The following is a 17,925-nucleotide window of genomic DNA, read 5'->3' as shown; positions in this document are numbered from 1 at the left end:
AGCCGCGGTTCCGTGTCGCGAGCCGCGTCCCAGCCTCCGGGGCGCCGCGCGCATGCGCCCTGTGCTCCCCGCCCGGCTGCTGCTGCGCTGCTCCGCAGCGGGCGCCGCGTGCCGGGCCCATCGACGGTTGGGCGCGAGCCGCGGCCGTTGAGGGGCTGCCCCGCCTCGCCCGCAACCCCGCGAGCCGAGAGGGGCAGTGCCGGCGGCGGGGCGGGGAGCTCGCGCCCTCAGGGCCCGCTGGTTGCCGAGGCGAGCGCGCTTTCCTCCAGTGCGCAGCTCCCCCAGCTCGCCTTCTTGCTTCGGTACTGTAACAGAGGAGAAAGAGGTAAAAGTGAGGGGACGGCAGCTCGCAGCCCAGCCCTTTGGTGGTGCTTGTTGCCTGTTTGCGGTGCTAACGGGAGCAGAGGCCCTGTGCTTGCAGGCCGTGTGAGTTTGGCCTCACTGCTGTCAGATTTTCCTTGACTTACGCTGCGTTTGGGAAGTGTGTGCTGTTGGGTGCACGGACCGGCTTCTGGCCGTGTGCTTTGGAGGCACCGGCTGATGTGCACTCAGAGGCTGGGCCTTTAAATACTAGAGAAAAAAAAATCAAGCCCTCGATAATTTCTTCACTCTTCCTTTTTTTTTTTCCTTTTTTTTCCCCCTCCCCACCTGCGTGGCTGTTATCAAGAACACGGAGCCGTGATCTCCCTGCAGTTTGCCGAGTTTCTCTCCTGCCTGCTTTTGCCATGATCAAGCACTTGGCAGAGGACGTGCAAGCCAGGCTGCGCTCTGGAGTGGCGGTCACCTCGCTGGGGCAGTGTGTTGAGGAGCTTGTCTTCAACAGCATCGATGCCAAAGCAACGTGTGTAGCTGTTAGGGTGGATTTGGAAGCTTTTAAGATCCAGGTGGTGGATAATGGCTCCGGCATGGGGAGAGATGAGTTAAGTAAAATGGGAAAGCGGTACTTCACTAGTAAGTGCAGCTCAGTGGCAGACTTAGAGAAGCTGACATTCTACGGCTTCAGAGGGGAGGCTCTGGCAAGCATAGCAAACATGGCCAGTGTTGTGGAAGTTTCATCTAAGAGCAGCAAGACAGCAAAAACTTTTGTGAAACTGTTTCACAATGGGCATGCACTGGAAGTCTGTGAAGCTGAATTGAGCAGGCCAAGTGGCGGAACGACAGTGACCGTGTGTAATCTGTTCCATCAGTTACCAGTGAGGAGGAGGTGCATGGATCCTGTGCTGGAATTTGAGAGGGTGAGGCAGAAAGTAGAGGCTATATCATTGATGCATCCCTCTGTTTCACTTTCTTTAAGGAATGATATTTCTTGTTCTATGGTGCTTCAGCTCCCTAAGACAAGAGACGTTTACTCTCGTTTTTGTCAAATATATGGGCTGGGCAGATCTCAGAAGTTAAGAGAAATAAAGCATAAGTCTGGGGGATTTGAGATAAGTGGTTACATCAGTACTGAAGGACATTACAATAAGAATATGCAATTCTTGTATGTCAATAGAAGGCTTGTTTTAAAGACAAGACTACATAAACTGATTGACTTTTTATTAAGAAAAGAAAGTGTCATTTGTAAGGCAAAAAGTGTCCCTGTGAGCAGACAGGGTTCCTCAAGTCCTGGTCGCCTTCGTTGTGGCCCAGAGTTGTACGGGATCTTTGTTCTCAATGTGACCTGTGCGTACAGTGACTACGATGTGTCTCTGGAACCTGCAAAAACTCTGATTGAGTTCCAGAACTGGGATGTTCTTCTAGCTTGTGTAGAGGAAGGAGTGAAAATGTTTTTGAAACGAGAACATTTATTTGTTGAACCTTGTTGTGAGGACATCAAAGAGTTTAATGAGGATAATAATTTTTGTTTGCGTAATGCTCCAGTTACGAAATCCACACTCCCTGAGGATAAGAGCATCCAAGAAAACTTTCAGAAAGCATGTGATGAAATTATAGATTCCTATGAAGTGTGTAAATTGCAATCAAAAGATGTCAAAAGAAAATCCATAGTGGGAAAAAAATCTTCAAATCCTACAGAGTCAAATACACAGGAAACTGAAATTTCCTCAAATCAGAAGATTGTTGAACTCTCTGGTCAATGTAGAAACAAAAAAGCAGAGATTCCACTGTCCAAGAAAGATGACACCACTTCTAATTTCATTATATCTGATATGTTGGAACAGGAGCCAAAAGACACAATCAGTTCCCAAAAACGGTGTGATACTCATCTGAAATCTTCAGAAACTCTCCATTCCTCTCTGACTGAAGGAGCCAGATCAGAAATAATGAAAAAAGGCAGTTGTGATGACTTGCGGCGTTGTGCTGAGAATTGTGCAAAAGGCGTAGGAAGCCAGCAAGACAAAGTTGTGCAGAAAAGCAATACGCTTTGTATCTCAAATAATACTTCTACTTGGTGGCCATCTGAGAGAGAAGACCCTACTGAAACAGCAGGGGAATCTGAAACTGTCTATGGAAATTCATTGATAAGACTACCTCATGTAAGAGAAGGAGACAGGGAAACAACTGAAGTAATAGATAATGCTGGAAGAGGGACTGTTAGTTCAGTACCAGAAAAAGTGCGTTCTCACTTCAGCCTCAAAACGTGTATCATGCAAAATGAGCCACCCCGTGAACATAAACAAACAGAAACAAATCTTGCATTAAACATGCGCTGTAGGGCTTGTCCTGTGAGTGCCAAGCACACTTCCATGCACAAAATGAGTTTGCCGATTCAGTCTTTAAATGCTAAGTATGTTTCCAGTAACGTGAATAAAGAATATATACATCTCTGCAGCAGAGAAGTTGGCACGGCTGATGGAAATGAAAGGTCAGAGAATAGGAGTTTGCCAAGTCAAGCACGTGATGGGAGAGACGTGTCCATTGCTACCAGTAAAAGACATTATGAAACATCAAATGTGTCAGACTTGCCACTGGCAACATCTTCAGGTATTCCTCACAGTAAAGCTGTAAAAAGCCCTAGAAGGCAATTAGCTGAGCCAAGATCACAGCCTTGCAAGAAGCTGAGCCTGTCTACGCAGCTGGGTTCATTAGAAAAGTTCAGGAGATATTATGGGCGTGTTAAGTGTACGCTACCAACACCATCACCAGAGCAGAGTGAGTTTTGTCTCCCAGTTTCCAATGTACAAGCTAATTGCGACTTTTCAAGGAGTCAGAATAACAGTCATGGTCGCTTGAACATTTGTGAGACTCCAACTTTGGATTCTAATAATAACAGCCATGTTTTGAGATCTTTGGATGAAGTTTTACTCTGCAGTGGAGAAACTTCACTGGACAGACAAGCCCTTTGTCGCAGCCCTTTGACGTTGTCTGATTACTCAGAGGTTAGTAAAAAAACTGTGAGTAGTCAAAGATCTCCAGGATCCCTATCATCCAAACTGCGCCAAATGAAAAGTGATCACCGAGCAGTGAAACAGTTGGGTGAACAACTCCAAACAGATTCAAGTAGAAAAGATAACCACTCTTTTGATCTTGAATCTTCAAGTAATGATTTTTTGTATAACCCTTGTCAAAGGTATAAATCTTCAGTGGAAGAAATGAGGGAAGGTTGCAGCATTTCTAAGAGGGATGCTTGCCCACAGTCAGATGATTTGAGAGCAGAGTCCATGAAATGTACTGTTAGCCTGTCACCACTCAGCAGTACTGAAGGAGAGTACACAATCTCTGCAAGCAGCGTTTTACCATTTCCAGCAGAAAAAGATGGCATTGACATCATCTGTGAAGATGAAAGGATGTTAGATGAATCATCAAAACAAAATGTGAAAGATCCTGAGGTTCATTGCATGACTTTCCCAAGTAACTTGGCATTCTCTGGGGATAATGCAAGAACAGGTGATCCCAGAGATGATTTGCGTAATTCAGACTGGCTGCAAGATTTTGATGCTTTATTGGGTAAGACAATCTACATCAATAAAGCAACAGGACTGAGCACCTACAACACTCCTCCTGAAGAGTTTCCAGCTGCCTGCATTAAAGATTTAACAACAATGACCGTGAATGTTGTCTCAGAGAATGGTAAGATGATTTGTTGTCATTAAAATGGGATGAGGAAAACAGTATTTGTTCTGCTAGGTGCATAGAATATTTTGGTAGCTGCACATGACACTCATACTGAAAAATCCATGGCCTTACTCATAGCAGCTGTTCAGAAAACAGAATGTGTTGGTGACTGTGGAGATAAACATGTTAATGTTAAGATGTTAAAAAATGGTTTTTAATAAAATAGTGAAAAGAAATATCAGCACTTAGGTTTCACTAAGCATCATTACATGTACTGTAATCACTGTCGTAAATAATTGCTGTCATACACAAAGGCTGCTCTGAAATGAATTCCTCCTGTTTTATTATGCTGGCCCATAACTAACATGAGAGTCAAATGCTGATGGTACAGCAGAAGAGGTTGAACCTCTCACCAATATTCCATTGCATGTTGTTGCTGTGCGACAGATGGCAGCAAAGGGGCAGTCTGATAAAATGGTTTCTGATATGGGAGTCCATGTGAAGCAGAGGGGAAGAACTGACTTCCTCTATGTGGAAAAACTTGCACCCACTGAAATTCACTGACTCTCGCTGAACGTTTGTAGAGATCCAACAGTGGCTGTGAGCACAGTGAAATGGTGGGTGGTGCCTTTCAGCAGTGGTAACAGCAAGAGTGTGTCACCTCCACTGGTGCAGATTTTTTTACAAGTATGGCATGCAGGCTTTTGTTCACTGCTGGCAAAAATGCATAGCTAATGGAGGTGACTATATTGAAAAGTAGTGTTTTGTAGTTGACTTTGAATTTCAAAGCCACTGATTTATTAAGAATAGCGTATTGAAGGTTAGGGAAATTGCACTGGTTGGTAGCAGATGGAAAGACATAGGAATAATCCATGTCCTCTTGCAGGGGATCCATATCCTTTGGAGAGGAAAAGGACCCCCGGGTGTTGGTTGACACTTGGCTGAACATGAGCCAGTAGTGTGCCCAAGTGGCCAAGAAGGCCAGTGGCATCCTGGCTTGAATTAGAAATAGGCAGCAAGAACAGAGAGGTGATTGTCCTCCTGTACTCTGGTGAGGCTGCAACTTGAGTACTGTATTCAGTTTTGGGCCCCTTGTTACAAGACACTGAGGCACTGGAACGCATTCAGAGAAGGGCAATAAAGCCGATGAGGGGACCGGAGCACCGGCCTTATGAGGAGCAGCTGAGGGAGTTGGGATTGTTTAGTCTGGAGAAGAGGAGGCTCAGAGGGGACCTTATCACTTTCTACAGTTCTCTGGAAAGAGGTTGTGGTGAGGTAACAGCAATAGGGTGAGAGGGAATGGCCTCGAGATGCACCAGGGGAGGCTCAGGCTGGATATTAGAAAAAACTTCTCCGAAGGAGTGGTCGGGCTCTGGAACGGGCTGGTCAGGGAAGTGGTGAAGTCACCATACCTGGAGGTGTTCAAGGAATGTGTAGATGTGCTACTGAGGAACATGGTTTAGTGGGCAGCACTGATGGTAGGTGGGTGGTTGGATTAGATTATCTTAGAGGTCTTTTCTGACCTTAATGATTATTATGGATATCCTCCATCTCCATCTCGGCAGTAGCTGCCTGCTATCCTGTCTAGTCATAGGCCATGTACTCCGTGTGCTCAAGAGAAATGTAAGATTTTGTAGGTTAGACTTAGGCATCTTTGAACTGATTAAGCTGACCATTACAGGAAAATTAATGACGGTTTGTGTTTTTTTTTCATAATCAAATGACTTTCTGAACAACCCAATATTCTGCATCAATATGATAATAATGTAATTGAGGCAAGTGACATTCAATATTCAAGTGTTCTAATTGCATGTGGTTTGCATGTATAAGGTAGAGAAGTTATTCTTGGCACCTATTCTGATGTTACCTGTCAGAATAATAGTTTTAATAATACCTCTATGAGCTCTGAATTCTCACTGGCCGTCAGACAAGAAAATCCTAACTTCATGAGCAACGTATGTCCTGAGCAAGGCTTTCCCCTACAACAAGGGGGGAAATGCTTTTCTTCGTTTGTGACACGTATAAAACATTGGACTCCTGTTTACATAAATGATAGATGGTTCTGTGAACTTGAGAGATAATATCTCCTTGAGGCAATAACTATAAAAGTTCTATCAAAGTCCAAATGAGATGGAATTCTTAATTTTGTCCCGGTTCACCAGGAATTGCATGAGGGCATCTTGTCCAGTGTGAGGTAGGAGAGTCTGTGACAGTTGGATGCTGAGTTACCTTCCTGTGCTGAACTGCCAGTTTGGATTCTTGAGAGGATTCTTATCCCCCAGGGCAGAACCATCACCCGGCTTTTCTGGGATAAAGCCAACACTCAGGAGTCTATGGACTGGCCACAGGACCTCATAGAACCTTTTCCTACTGAGCTTATCAGCACACAGCCGGTGGATTTTTTTGTGTTTTTTTTTCTTTTGGCTTTATCACTCTGCCATGTTTCCTGAATGCACACCCTTAATTTCTTAGTAGAAAGGAACTTTATTAATTCATTATTATTTCACAAAGAATAGAAATCTGAATTGTACCAAAGGAAGGGTGAAATGTTTACCACTGTGCTGGAAATCTGAGCCGCTTAATAATCTTGATAACAGTGCAGGTTTGTAATATCATTAAATCATTCCTGGGCGGGTAGGAACATTGTTAGGCTAACTTTGATATCTCACATGGTCTTACTGGCTTGTAGTTTTCAGTCTTACAAGGTGCTGATGACTGCTGATAACTATTGATGGTGGTGGTAATGGATTGACGGCTCTGCCACACCTGAAAAGAGGGAAATCCACAGTGTTTTGATTGTCTGTATGACCTCTCTTTCCTCTTAGGGTAACACTTCTGATTGCATTAATTCTTGAAGTAATTCTTATGTGATTAAGGCTGTAGCCAGTTTTTAAGAATGACAGTCTTGCAGAGGCCACATTTCCAGCTACAAGTGTATCTGAAAATTTTTACGGATGTGCTGCTATTTCTTAATGCTAGATTGCCAAATCAGCATAAGAGTCTAATTTACCCAGGGCTAAGCATACATTCACTTATGAAAATGTAATTGTATAGTCTTTTATAGTTTTGCACACTGATGAATCTGCAGAAGTAAATTTATGTTGTTCTTAGGGTTTCAGTGCAGGTGCCATCCCTTTAGAAGTGAGATTGTGCTACCCTTCCTTCCTAGACCTCGAAAAGAGAAGACTCTAGCAAGTCAGGATCAGAGAGGTAGGGCCAGCTTTCCAGGACACGGTGTACTGCTGTAAAAACAAATGAAAGAATTCTCCCAGATGTTCCAACAGGAACACAGAATTACTCAAGGTCTGCTAACAATGGGACTGTGTGAGTCATCTCAGATCTAGAACTGGAAAAAAAACCTCTTTGAGGGTTGAAGGCAGGTTAGGGGGTACTTATTTACAGATTAAATACCCAGGTCTTTGTTGAATGATGCCAATAGCTTAAGGAATAATTACCTAGTCCATTCTTTGTACTCATTCCAACCTTGGAATGTGAAAAATAGCTTCAATCCACACATTCTTTTTGTGGTAGAACGGATGAAATCACCTTTTAGGTATGTAGCTTTGTCCAGAAGCAGTGGGTAGCTAAATAGGTCCTTCATTTGTTTTCTTTTGTTTTTTTTTCCCCTCCTCATTTTCAAGGCCTATGGAATTGTGCTGCAGCATGCTCAGGAAGCTGCACAGGGTCTCTTCTAGATAAAGCAAACAATAGGGAAGCCCACTCTCATGCTCCATTATTTACCTGTACACTCTCCCATTTTACTAAAGGAAAAAATGTAATTACACCTGTGTGAGTGAGAGGTACCCAGCGTGCCTTCTGCTGACAGCTTATGGTAGTGCCTGTGTTATCTGTGTGTCCCTTCCCAGGTGGTGAAGGCGAGTCTCTGCAGTCCATGCTTTCAGAATGGGATAACCCTGTTTTTGTTCGCTGCCCAGAGGTAAGCATTATCTTGTATCTCATGCCAACACAGGAGTTATTTTATCTGATGTGGGGACCAAAACTGCAAGTATTGTGACTGTTCTTTAGAATTTATTCAGTGATATTTTAGACTGCAGACCTTGCAATTATGTTTTACGGGTGGTTTATATACATGTCATTTTTGTGCATGTATTCAAAGTTGGAGAAGCAGATATTGGGCTAATCTTTTATCTTCCATCATTTCAAAAGCAAAACATTCTTGTAAGCTATCTTCTTCTTTACAGAAACGTTCATCTTAAAATTAAAAGGTTATCAGATGGCAAAATAGTAATATATTGTCTGTCCTCTTTGTGGACAGAGTAAAACAACTCATCTTTCTCCTCTGGGTGCAATGGGTCTTAAAAGTTTAGTTTACTGTAGTTGTTTTTGTAGCCTAGCAGGACTATGGCATGTGAGAGAAAACAATGTTGGAACTGTTAGAAAGACTTCCTTTGTTGTCATGAGGCAGCATTATCTTTAATCATCATGTTGTAAGTGTGTAAACTTACGTATGTAACCATTTCCACCTGCACACAATGGGGATGGAGTCACAAACCACCTGCTGGTGAATTTTTGAAAAGGAACAATTCTGTTCATCTGTTACAGTGACAGACTGAGTCATTGTAGGGTGATACATTTTTTGAGACTCACTCTGCTGGGAGCTTACCGAGGCTGGTAGTCGACATCAGGTTTTCTGATAGGCATTCACAATTAGCTGAATGCACTGAAGTTAGTGGGTTATCCCAGATGGGAAAATAAGTGGGGATGGAAACAGAGGGATTGCTAGATTGTATCTTTAACTAGTGCTGTGATTGAGTGGAAAGCTTGGTTGTCACAATATGAAGAGCTGTTTCCAGAACGTTTTTTTTCCCAAATCTGACTTTTTTTTTTCCCTACGTTCATCATAGGTGGCTTGAGCCTAGAAACTATTCATGTAATTCACTTTTATTTTTACAGATAGCTGTTGATGTGACCAGCGGTCAGGCTGAGAATCTTGCTGTGAAAATTCATAATATTTTGTATCCTTATCGTTTTACCAAAGACATGATTCATTCAATGCAGGTACAACATGAACTATTGCTAGTTTTCATGCTATAATTCCCACTCTGCCATTGGAATTTTCTGTTGTCTCTGCCTTGTAGGAGTGAGGTATCTGGGGAAATAGATCATATCCTTAGTTTTCACAAACACAGTCAGAAATCTTGGTGTGTGATATCATCAGACACACATGTCAAGCCAGATCTTCATATCTGGATAATCATCTCTCTGCAAAATGACTAAAATTCACTGGCTGCGTGGATAAATCAAGAGGCAGCCTTGTTGCTGCTTTGAAACACTGCTAACTAAATGATATTTCAACAGCTGGCTTTTTATATTTCTTGTAAATATTTGCTAGTTGATTGTCTCCTGAAATCTGTGTCCCATGGTTCTATGTTTATTGACTTTAGAAATTTAATTCTTCAGCAGAGCGATTTCAAAAGCAAATCCTAGATTTCCTGGAAAGACTTGAAATTTCCTTTTAAGATTTATATCTGCTCTGAAAAGCGATTCTTAAAAATAACATTGTAACATGAAGTCTAACTATTTTAATGCTTTTTCATTGTATATTTTAATAGTTAACTTAAAAGCTCATGTAACGTATGGCGTCAGCTTACATTCTTGGCATTTATAGAAATCTTCAGGTGAATTCTCTCCCTCTCTTACATATTAATGACTAACAGGTTGCAAACTGGCATTATTCTCATGTGATCATGTTGCTGACTTTGAGATTGAAGGTTCTGACTGGGTGGGACCTGGTGATATTAAGGTCAGGGTGAAGAAGGATGGAAATGATTCTCCCTTCCTTATGTTGCATGTGCAGGAATAACAAGAGAAATAAAGTTACTACAGGAAACAAATTATGTTTCAAAAAGGCAGGAGAAGAAAGCTGTGAAACAGAAGGAAAAAAACAGAAAAAATAGATTAATGTCTCGTATGCCTTCAAAGAAATAGGATCGTCTATTCATTTTTACCTAAGAGGTGGATAATGCATGTGTTGTAAGACAGTGTTCACAGCGGGCTCTGTACCTCTGACTCAGGGAGACTCCTTCCTTATTTCGCATCTGTTAATTTAAATATAAAAATTAGATCCTGAAAGCTTGATGCATGGCTGCTCAGTATTCCATCTGTAGATCTGGTTGATGTACGCTGGTTGGGAGGAAGTTAGAATCAACTCTGAAAAGCAAGTTAGGCATAACAAAAAGAGTGAAGAAGTTGCTTCCTGGTTACTACAAGTGATTAGCACAAACCCTTAAACACAGCTCAAATTATAAAAGGTTGTTTGTATCCTGCGGGCTGTGAACAGCTTTGATTCCCAGCTCCAGGAGCTTCTACACCACCATTCTGTAAATTTCCTCCTTAATTACAAGCTCTTGTGCTTGTAGCTCTTTCAAAAGACAGATTCAGAATTATTTTACTGGATATTGTGCAACTTTCTTATTTATTCCAGTCTGAACTGTTTCATGACAAATTATGGTCGTTTGACCTTCTTTTAGTGTTGTCTTATAGCCTTGCTAGAAGAATTGCTGCCTTTTCCATATTTAGCTCCTCATTGCTTTATAAGGAATAATTATATAATTTCACAGTGTTGGTTTTTCTAGTCCAAATTCTTTCAGCCTTCGAGATGAGAAAAGATGTATTTCTAGTCCCCCTTCTAATACCTCTTTCTGTTACGGCTGGATGGTGATTGTTCTGAGTATCTTTCAGGTTCTTCAGCAAGTGGACAATAAATTCATTGCTTGTGTAATCAACACCAGGAATGAAATGGATAAAAAGGAAGGTAAGAGCTACTATAGGTACTAAGGTAGCTCTCAAGTGCACTTAAACTGCAGAGAGAATACAGACCTGCTTGTATTGTTTCTTGCTTTGAGATGATACTGCGAGTAGAGGAAAATGTTAGTCTTCATATGAAATTTCCTGGATCTTCTTTCTCTTTATTTTGGACATCACTGAATGTTCCTATTACCTTCAGATTAGTATTATAAAAATAGATTATACTCAAACTACTAACATCTTCCAGACTGTTCGCAGTGTCTGGATATATCTGTTGCTGCAGCTTACTGAAGCTGTGTAGAAAAGGCTTTCAAAATCAGTAATTTTTGTAGCATTTTAAAGACAGTATTGAACAGAGCCATTGTTGATGACCTCAGCTTTTGTTCTGAAGTTAAATGACTATAACTTAAATGACTATGACTATATATAGGAGTTAAACTCCTATAGACAAGATTTTCTAATTGCCCTTAATTTAAATTACTCATTCGGATCATTCCATTTCAGTTCTGTAGTGACTTTGTTCTACCACTGGTCTTCCCCTCGCTTCACACATGTAGAACCTACTGGTGTTTATCTTGTAAATGTGGCCTCTAGGGAGCGGTCATTTTCTTCTTTCCAACCCATGTGCTTGTTGGGTACAAAGTTACCTGCTTTTAATCTCTTGTGGTACATTTTTTAGGTGGAAACCTGTTGGTTTTGGTGGACCAACATGCAGCTCATGAACGGATCCGCCTGGAGCAGCTTATTGCAGGTGAGAATGCAGATTGTTTCAGGAAAGATAGTGCACAGGAATGTGCAAACAAGAGCTGTCTTAAGGGGAAAGCTCGCTAACTAAGTTGTCGTGAGAATAAATCTGGGCTCTATGGAACCAATAGAACACTGATTTGTCAATTTGACCTTGATCTTTAGCAGAGTGCAGCCACTCAATATTTGTAGCAGTTATAGTATTGGTAGCTGAAAATGGTTACAGTGTTTCCAGAAATAGAAAATATGCACCCTACCCACACAGACCTATCAAATTAAAATAGGCCTGATGTAATGAAAGAGTAGGAAGACAGATAGGAAAAACAATGAACAGGAAATAGAAAAAACATCAGTAAGAGTATGTGATTATGCTGTGAAGAATAAGACATTGGGTGCAGACTAAAGAGCATAGTTTGTTTGGTTCCTTTCTAGCTGAATGCCACACTTGAAGCCTAAAATTTTTACATTCTGAAACTGTTTGCAAAGGGATAATGGTCTTTTCTGTAAGCCCATTAGCCAATGGATTCAGTGCTAAAAAGCACAACTATCCATCAAGTGCTTAGAAGTCACTGACTTTCTCTTTCATTAAGAAATACTGTGCAGCTCCTGCAGAGAGGTTTCCAGGAAATCTGCTCCTTTCGGTGAGGTACTGAATAAAGTTGAAGACTGAAGGGAGAGATGCTTAATGAGTAGTATTTTGATTTAGCCATTTATGAGAGATTTTTCTGTGGAAAAATCGCTGTGTGTGAGTTGGACTAAATATATCAGTAGGTTTTTCTTGCTATTTAGGGTGACTCTTTTTTGGAACCGGTGGGAAAAAAACAAAGTGGCATTAACCAACTTCTCCCCTGGGACTAGATGTCTAGTTTGTGACATTCCCAGTCCTCCACAAGTTTCAGGAGAAGGCATTTTGTGGTCACTTTTAATCCAAACAGAGATTATGTGCCAAACCATAGGGTCATTAAGGGCAATGCCTGCATAAGTATTCAAAGAGGCATATTTCTAAATGTTTCATTCACAGATTCCTATGAGAAGGAAGCTACCGCATGCGGCAAAAAGAAATTTCTGTCTTCCTCTGTCTCTCCCCCTTTAGAGATTGAAGTTACAGAAGAACAAAGAAGAATTCTATGGTTGGTAATGGCCGGTAGTGCTAAACTTTGGGGGAAGATTTCAATATCTTGCTAGGTTACCCCATCTGTTGATTGTTTCCTGAGTAGAAACCAGTTGGCTGTATCTATACTGTGGGAAATAGGTGTGCTTCTTGGGCACATCATTACATCTCGAGACAAAGCCCCATGGTGTGCCGTCCCTGTGCCACTGCAAAATTCTGTGGTTCCCCTGGCAAACCAAACTGTGATGCATGAGCCAGAGGAGTGCCCCAGAAGTCTCCAGCAGATCCTGCTGTCTGGAGACCAGGACTCGGAGTGCAGTGCCCATAGTATAGATACAGGAACTGATTTAATAGACTGTTGGAGAGGAGAGGGATGGGCTATGGAAAGCTTGTACTGTGAATCCTTCAAAAATGCATTCCTTAATTCTAGGTGTCTGCCAAGACTAACTAATGAGCACTGTTTCCCAAATGTTTCAGAATGGTGTACTAGTTACCATTAGGAAATTTAACTTTTGTATTGCAACAGTTTAGAACTAGATACAGAATCACAGAATCACAGAAACACCAAGGTCGGAAAAGACCTACAAGATCACCCAGTCCAACCATCCACTGATCACCAATAGTTCTCACTAAACCATGTCCCTCAACACAAAATCCAAACATTCCTTGAACGCCTTCAGGGTCAGTGACTCCACCACCTCCCTGGGCAGCCCATTCCAGTGCCTGACTACTCTTTCAGAGAAGTAGTATTTCCTAACATCCAGCCTGAATCTCCCTGAAGTTCTCTGCTAACTTCCACAGGTCTCCTTCATTGTTATTCTCAAACTCTCCTTTTTTTTGTGGTGCCTTTGGCAAACTCAGTAGCTTTTAAATCATTCTTTATTAAAATTGCTGCCTATTTTAGGGATACACTCGTTTGGTGGAATGTCCTTTTTGGGTGTATTCCAATTATAACAGTATCACTGGTATATGTTTGGTAATTCTTTTGTGTAACAATGGCAAATACCAGAAATTGTAGAGGAAAGTGTAAAGGACCATTATGTACCACCTGCTGTATGAAAAATGCGAGAATATAACCGTGGCTGCTCATAATTCAACAATATTTGGATGCCTTTGTTTCTATCCTTTAATGATATTCTTGCCAATATCACAATATTTTTAGTGCCTCTAGGTCAACTCTGAATTATTTTTACACTAATCTTTGAATATCTTTGTATCTACTTTTGATGGCCAAAACTGAATACAATACACCAAATGTCAGTATCCCACTGATTTCTGCTGCTATGCAATTGTTCCCCTGTCTTCTGTCTGTTACATCCACACTTCGTATTTTGTCTGTTGGTTTTGGCTACAGCTGATAGACTGCACAAACTGCTTGCTCTGCTTGCTTATTGAACTGCCATGACAGTGAAACATAGAGGGGATTTTTGAATTTTTGCTGTTTAATGTAGAAATCACCAAAGTGTACACAAACATCAAACTATTTGATAATGATTGCTGACAGTTTCTTCTCTTTTTGATGACAGGTTCTCCTCTTTTTTGTGTATTTTTCCATCCACAGGGAGACGTGTCAGATTAATTAAAGGTTGTTCTTTCCTTGGCTCTCTTTGCCTTATTTAACAGGACATGAGTTCTTTAGACCAGCATAAATCTCTTAAAATATTTTTCTGTCATAAGTATTTGCTGTCATGTGTCAATTGAAATCACTGTTTTTTAGGCTAGACTTAAAGCAGTCTTTGTAGTGCATAACTTTAATGTTTGGAAGATGTGTAGTGTTGCTATTTGTGTGATATTTTTTCCTTGAATCAGACATCTTGTGCATCTTTAGAAAACAAAAATTTATACATTTAAATGTAAAGCTCTCTGTGAATTACAGAAAAATTGTACCTAGATCTTGTGGCTGAGGAACATACAATATGCATAGTTGATTGGAGTGAAAAATTGGAGTAGAATGCAGAGTAAAAGGGCAAAATTAACTGGAATCTGAAGTATGATTTTCAAGATCAGAAACTTTTAGGAAGAAACACAGAGACTACACAAATATCCATTTAAGCGGTGAAGAAGTAGCTGCTTCTGTCTTACTTATTTTGGTTGTTGTTTTATTTTTTCTTCAGGTGCTGCTACCAAAATTTGAAGGATCTGGGCCTTGAATTATCATTTCCTGAGACCAACAACTCCTTGATTCTAGTGAAGAAAGTGCCACTGTGTTTTACAGAAAGAGAGGCCAATGAACTACGACGGAAAAGACAACCTGTCAATAAAAGCATTGTGGAGGTCAGCAGTGGATATGGAGCAAAGCAATTTGTGATACTGGCTTTTTTTCTGTGTTAAAGGCCCAAAGTATAGCATATCTTTCTTACAAGAGAGGCAAAGAAGTTCTCTTGGCCAGTGTAGGTGCCATCTCTTTTAGTAGCTAAACAGTCCTATAGTTGAAATCCCTGAACTATAACAGAAATGACAGAAATCTGTTTCAGACTTGAGATAGTGGAAAAGCAAAGAAATGTAGTAGGCAGTTCAGATGTTTAATCAGTTTTCTGCTCATCCTTTTAAGGAAACTGATGCAGAGAAACCAAGTAATTAGATTCAAGTCTGAAAAGACTTGGGATCAGGACTTGCACCTGAATCTTTTTCTGTGGTCAGTGTACAAGAAACTGCATCATTTTTCCTGAGGTGTATCCAGAACTTAAATTATACACAGATGTGGAGAACGGGGATATGGGCAGTAAAAGTGAGAAATACCAACTTACTGTCTTACCTTTTTGTTTTCAGGAGTTTATTAAGGAACAAGTTGAGGTGAGTAGCTATCTGCTTCTAAAGTTGACTGGAGTAACGCAAAGCTTATTGAAAGAACCGGAGGGAATAAGTGTGTTAAACACCAGAGATGTAGATTTAGGTCATTTGAAGCTCATTCTTGTTACAGTTCTCCTCATTCTTCATATTAAATGGAATGTAAGATGATGTTCTCTTACTAATTTTAGCTAGTGCAGACCACGGGAGGAGCACGAGGGACAATGCCTCTGACATTTCTGAAGGTGTTAGCTTCCCAAGCCTGTCACGGTAAGGAAACTGTACATTTCTTTCATTCTTCCATTTATTTTTTAGTCTTGCTGTTTCCTTATGACATAATTCCTGGGGTAGTGGTTTCAGAATGTGTTTGCAGGAATTGCAGGCTTACAGACTTTCATAGGGATGAGGAGATAACAGCCCATTTTCATGGTGTGTCACTACATTCTAAAGAATGGCTTTCGTGGCTAAAAGGCAAGACAGAGATTGCAGATAGCCTTGTGAATTTGTGGAAGCTAAAGATAACAGACACTTCTTGTAATGTTCTGCTTTAATTTTCTCTGGATGCCATTAAGTGCCCACTTGTGAGAAAGGACTTAGCGGCAGGGCTGGCGTTTGCTTTTGGAGCTCATGCCTGTCAGTGGCGAGTGTAAAGAACTCATATCAGTTCTATAGAATTGATAAAGGCTATCTTCTGGTTCTACTATCTCTTGGCATGTGAGCTGACTGCATCTTCAGCCCTGAAAAAAGTCTATTACAACACTATCTGAAAAGCTGGAATCTAATAATCCTGCAATCCATTAGAATTGGATTAGATGGAACAGTTTAGGCTTTACATAGCTGATTGTTATGCAATAGTGTGGTTAATTGAGCTAAGCCTTAAGCCAGCTTTTGCTGTTAGTCTGTCTTTGGGAGCTGCCTTATTTTCTTTGTAAGTAGCAGTTGTGGAGGGAGGTCTGTTGGGTGGTTTGAATTCTCTCTGGCAGCATGTGCAGGAATTTCATTTTGTTCCAGGAGCTATTAAGTTTAATGACAGTTTGACTTCAGAAGAGAGCTGTCGGCTCATGGAAGCTTTGTCATCTTGCCAGCTGCCCTTCCAGTGTGCTCATGGAAGACCATCCATGATGCCCCTTGCAGACATTGACCATCTACAGCAGGAAACGCAGGTACTGTGTGGGGTACCGGCAGGGAGCAGTACGCTCTGCATTATCGGAGGCATCTCATGTATGCGTGTTAGAAATTGAACCACCACTGCTGCATCTTACTTGAACTTTTATGTAGCTGTTATTAGCAAAATAAAACTTGAGAGAATTAAGCCTCTGTTCTGCAAAAACTTTGGCAAAGATTTTACCATGTTCCATTTGAATGACTGCACTGACTTGAATGGAGTCAACTAATGTTTAAAGTTGAGCATGTATTTACAGCAGTTCAGTTTATGAGTGTAAAACTTTGAACACATGGAAATGCGGATATTCTGCCAGGAGCAAAGATGCTAAAGATTAAACACCTGCTGCCCCAAAGTTGAAGATGCCATAAAAAATCCTAACTCTTTCCCTTTTGCAAATATACTATAATAAGTTATTAAATTAGCTTCTGTGGGAAATCATGTGGGACTTTGAATTAGACATGAAAAAATGGGAATGTTTCTATTAGATAAAAGAGTGTGGAGGCACTGAAGTTGGTTTACTTACGACTCAGCGCTGCTTCACTTTTCTCCCTCCAGGCTAAACCTAACTTGGCAAGACTGCGGAAAATGGTGCGAGCATGGCAACTGTTTGGAAACAAAGACCCTAACCTAAAAAGGTAAGACTGCAAACTGCAGATTCCATAAGTGTTGGCACGATCCAGGTTCTCTTGTTGTTAAATAACATCTTGTGTGGAGCAATGTTCTCAAGCCAGCGCAGTAACCAAAGTTTTGCCCTGAGCACTGACCTAAGAAGAGACCAGCCAGAAGAACGTGGCAGAAGCCCACTCATGGAGCTTGGAGAAGCATCTTCAGCACTAAGGAACTGTGTTGTAAACCTGAGTCACATGTCAGTGCTTGACTATTGATGTCAAGAAGTTGCATCCAGTCACAGTTACTGCAAGCATGGCCAGAGACTTTTAATTAATGTATTTTAGAGTGTTTGAAATGGAAGAGGTATTTATTAATAAAATTAATTAAACTTTCCTTAGGTTTCTGACAGTGGTTGGAATGAGGACTGACCAGCTTCTTAGTAAAAAACAGGTTTGACATAGGCTTAGGTAGGCCTATGTCTTTTTAACTAGGCAATCAGTGACACACCCAGCTGTTTTCTCCCACTTCCCTGCAGTTTGCATTCTTGAGTGAATGATTTCTAAACCCTAGCATAGCCCCACTTTATCAGTGTACAGAAACAACTAAACAGCTCACTGCATTTCTTACAATAGGCAGACAGTTTTCTTTCCTCAGGTTCCAGTTCTATTTTGTATCACATTCTGAGCTAGACAGGACATGATCGTTTTAAAACAGTAAATGATAATCACTGGTAGCTTTGTTCTGTGTA

General features: G+C 41.1%; 1 protein-coding gene across 2 annotated transcripts; it reads left to right on the top strand.

Annotated features, from left to right (window-relative positions):
• The first annotated feature begins 206 nt into the window (after nucleotides 1-206).
• MLH3 (mutL homolog 3) lies at nucleotides 207-17,570 on the top strand. Of its 2 annotated transcripts, none has more exons than XM_042892815.1 (12): nucleotides 207-325; nucleotides 668-4,008; nucleotides 7,860-7,930; nucleotides 8,908-9,012; nucleotides 10,696-10,768; nucleotides 11,441-11,512; nucleotides 12,527-12,635; nucleotides 14,731-14,890; nucleotides 15,386-15,409; nucleotides 15,595-15,673; nucleotides 16,415-16,566; nucleotides 17,124-17,570. In XM_042892815.1, the coding sequence occupies exons 2-12, from the start codon at nucleotides 726-728 to the stop codon at nucleotides 17,205-17,207; spliced, it is 4,212 nt and encodes a 1,403-aa protein (XP_042748749.1). In that variant the 5' UTR covers nucleotides 207-325; nucleotides 668-725; the 3' UTR covers nucleotides 17,208-17,570. The 2 variants fall into 2 exon arrangements, with proteins under 2 accessions (XP_042748749.1, XP_042748814.1); XM_042892880.1 differs by having other exon boundaries at nucleotides 16,489-16,566; nucleotides 17,124-17,209.
• The last annotated feature ends 355 nt before the right edge of the window (nucleotides 17,571-17,925 follow it).

Source organism: Lagopus leucura, unplaced genomic scaffold (assembly GCF_019238085.1).
Source record: "Lagopus leucura isolate 7727_CA_CO unplaced genomic scaffold, USGS_WTPT01 Super-Scaffold_1, whole genome shotgun sequence".
NCBI lineage: Eukaryota > Metazoa > Chordata > Aves > Galliformes > Phasianidae > Lagopus > Lagopus leucura.
The sequence above is the reverse complement of the archived record's forward strand: the minus strand, read 5'-3'. Positions and strand labels throughout refer to the sequence as shown.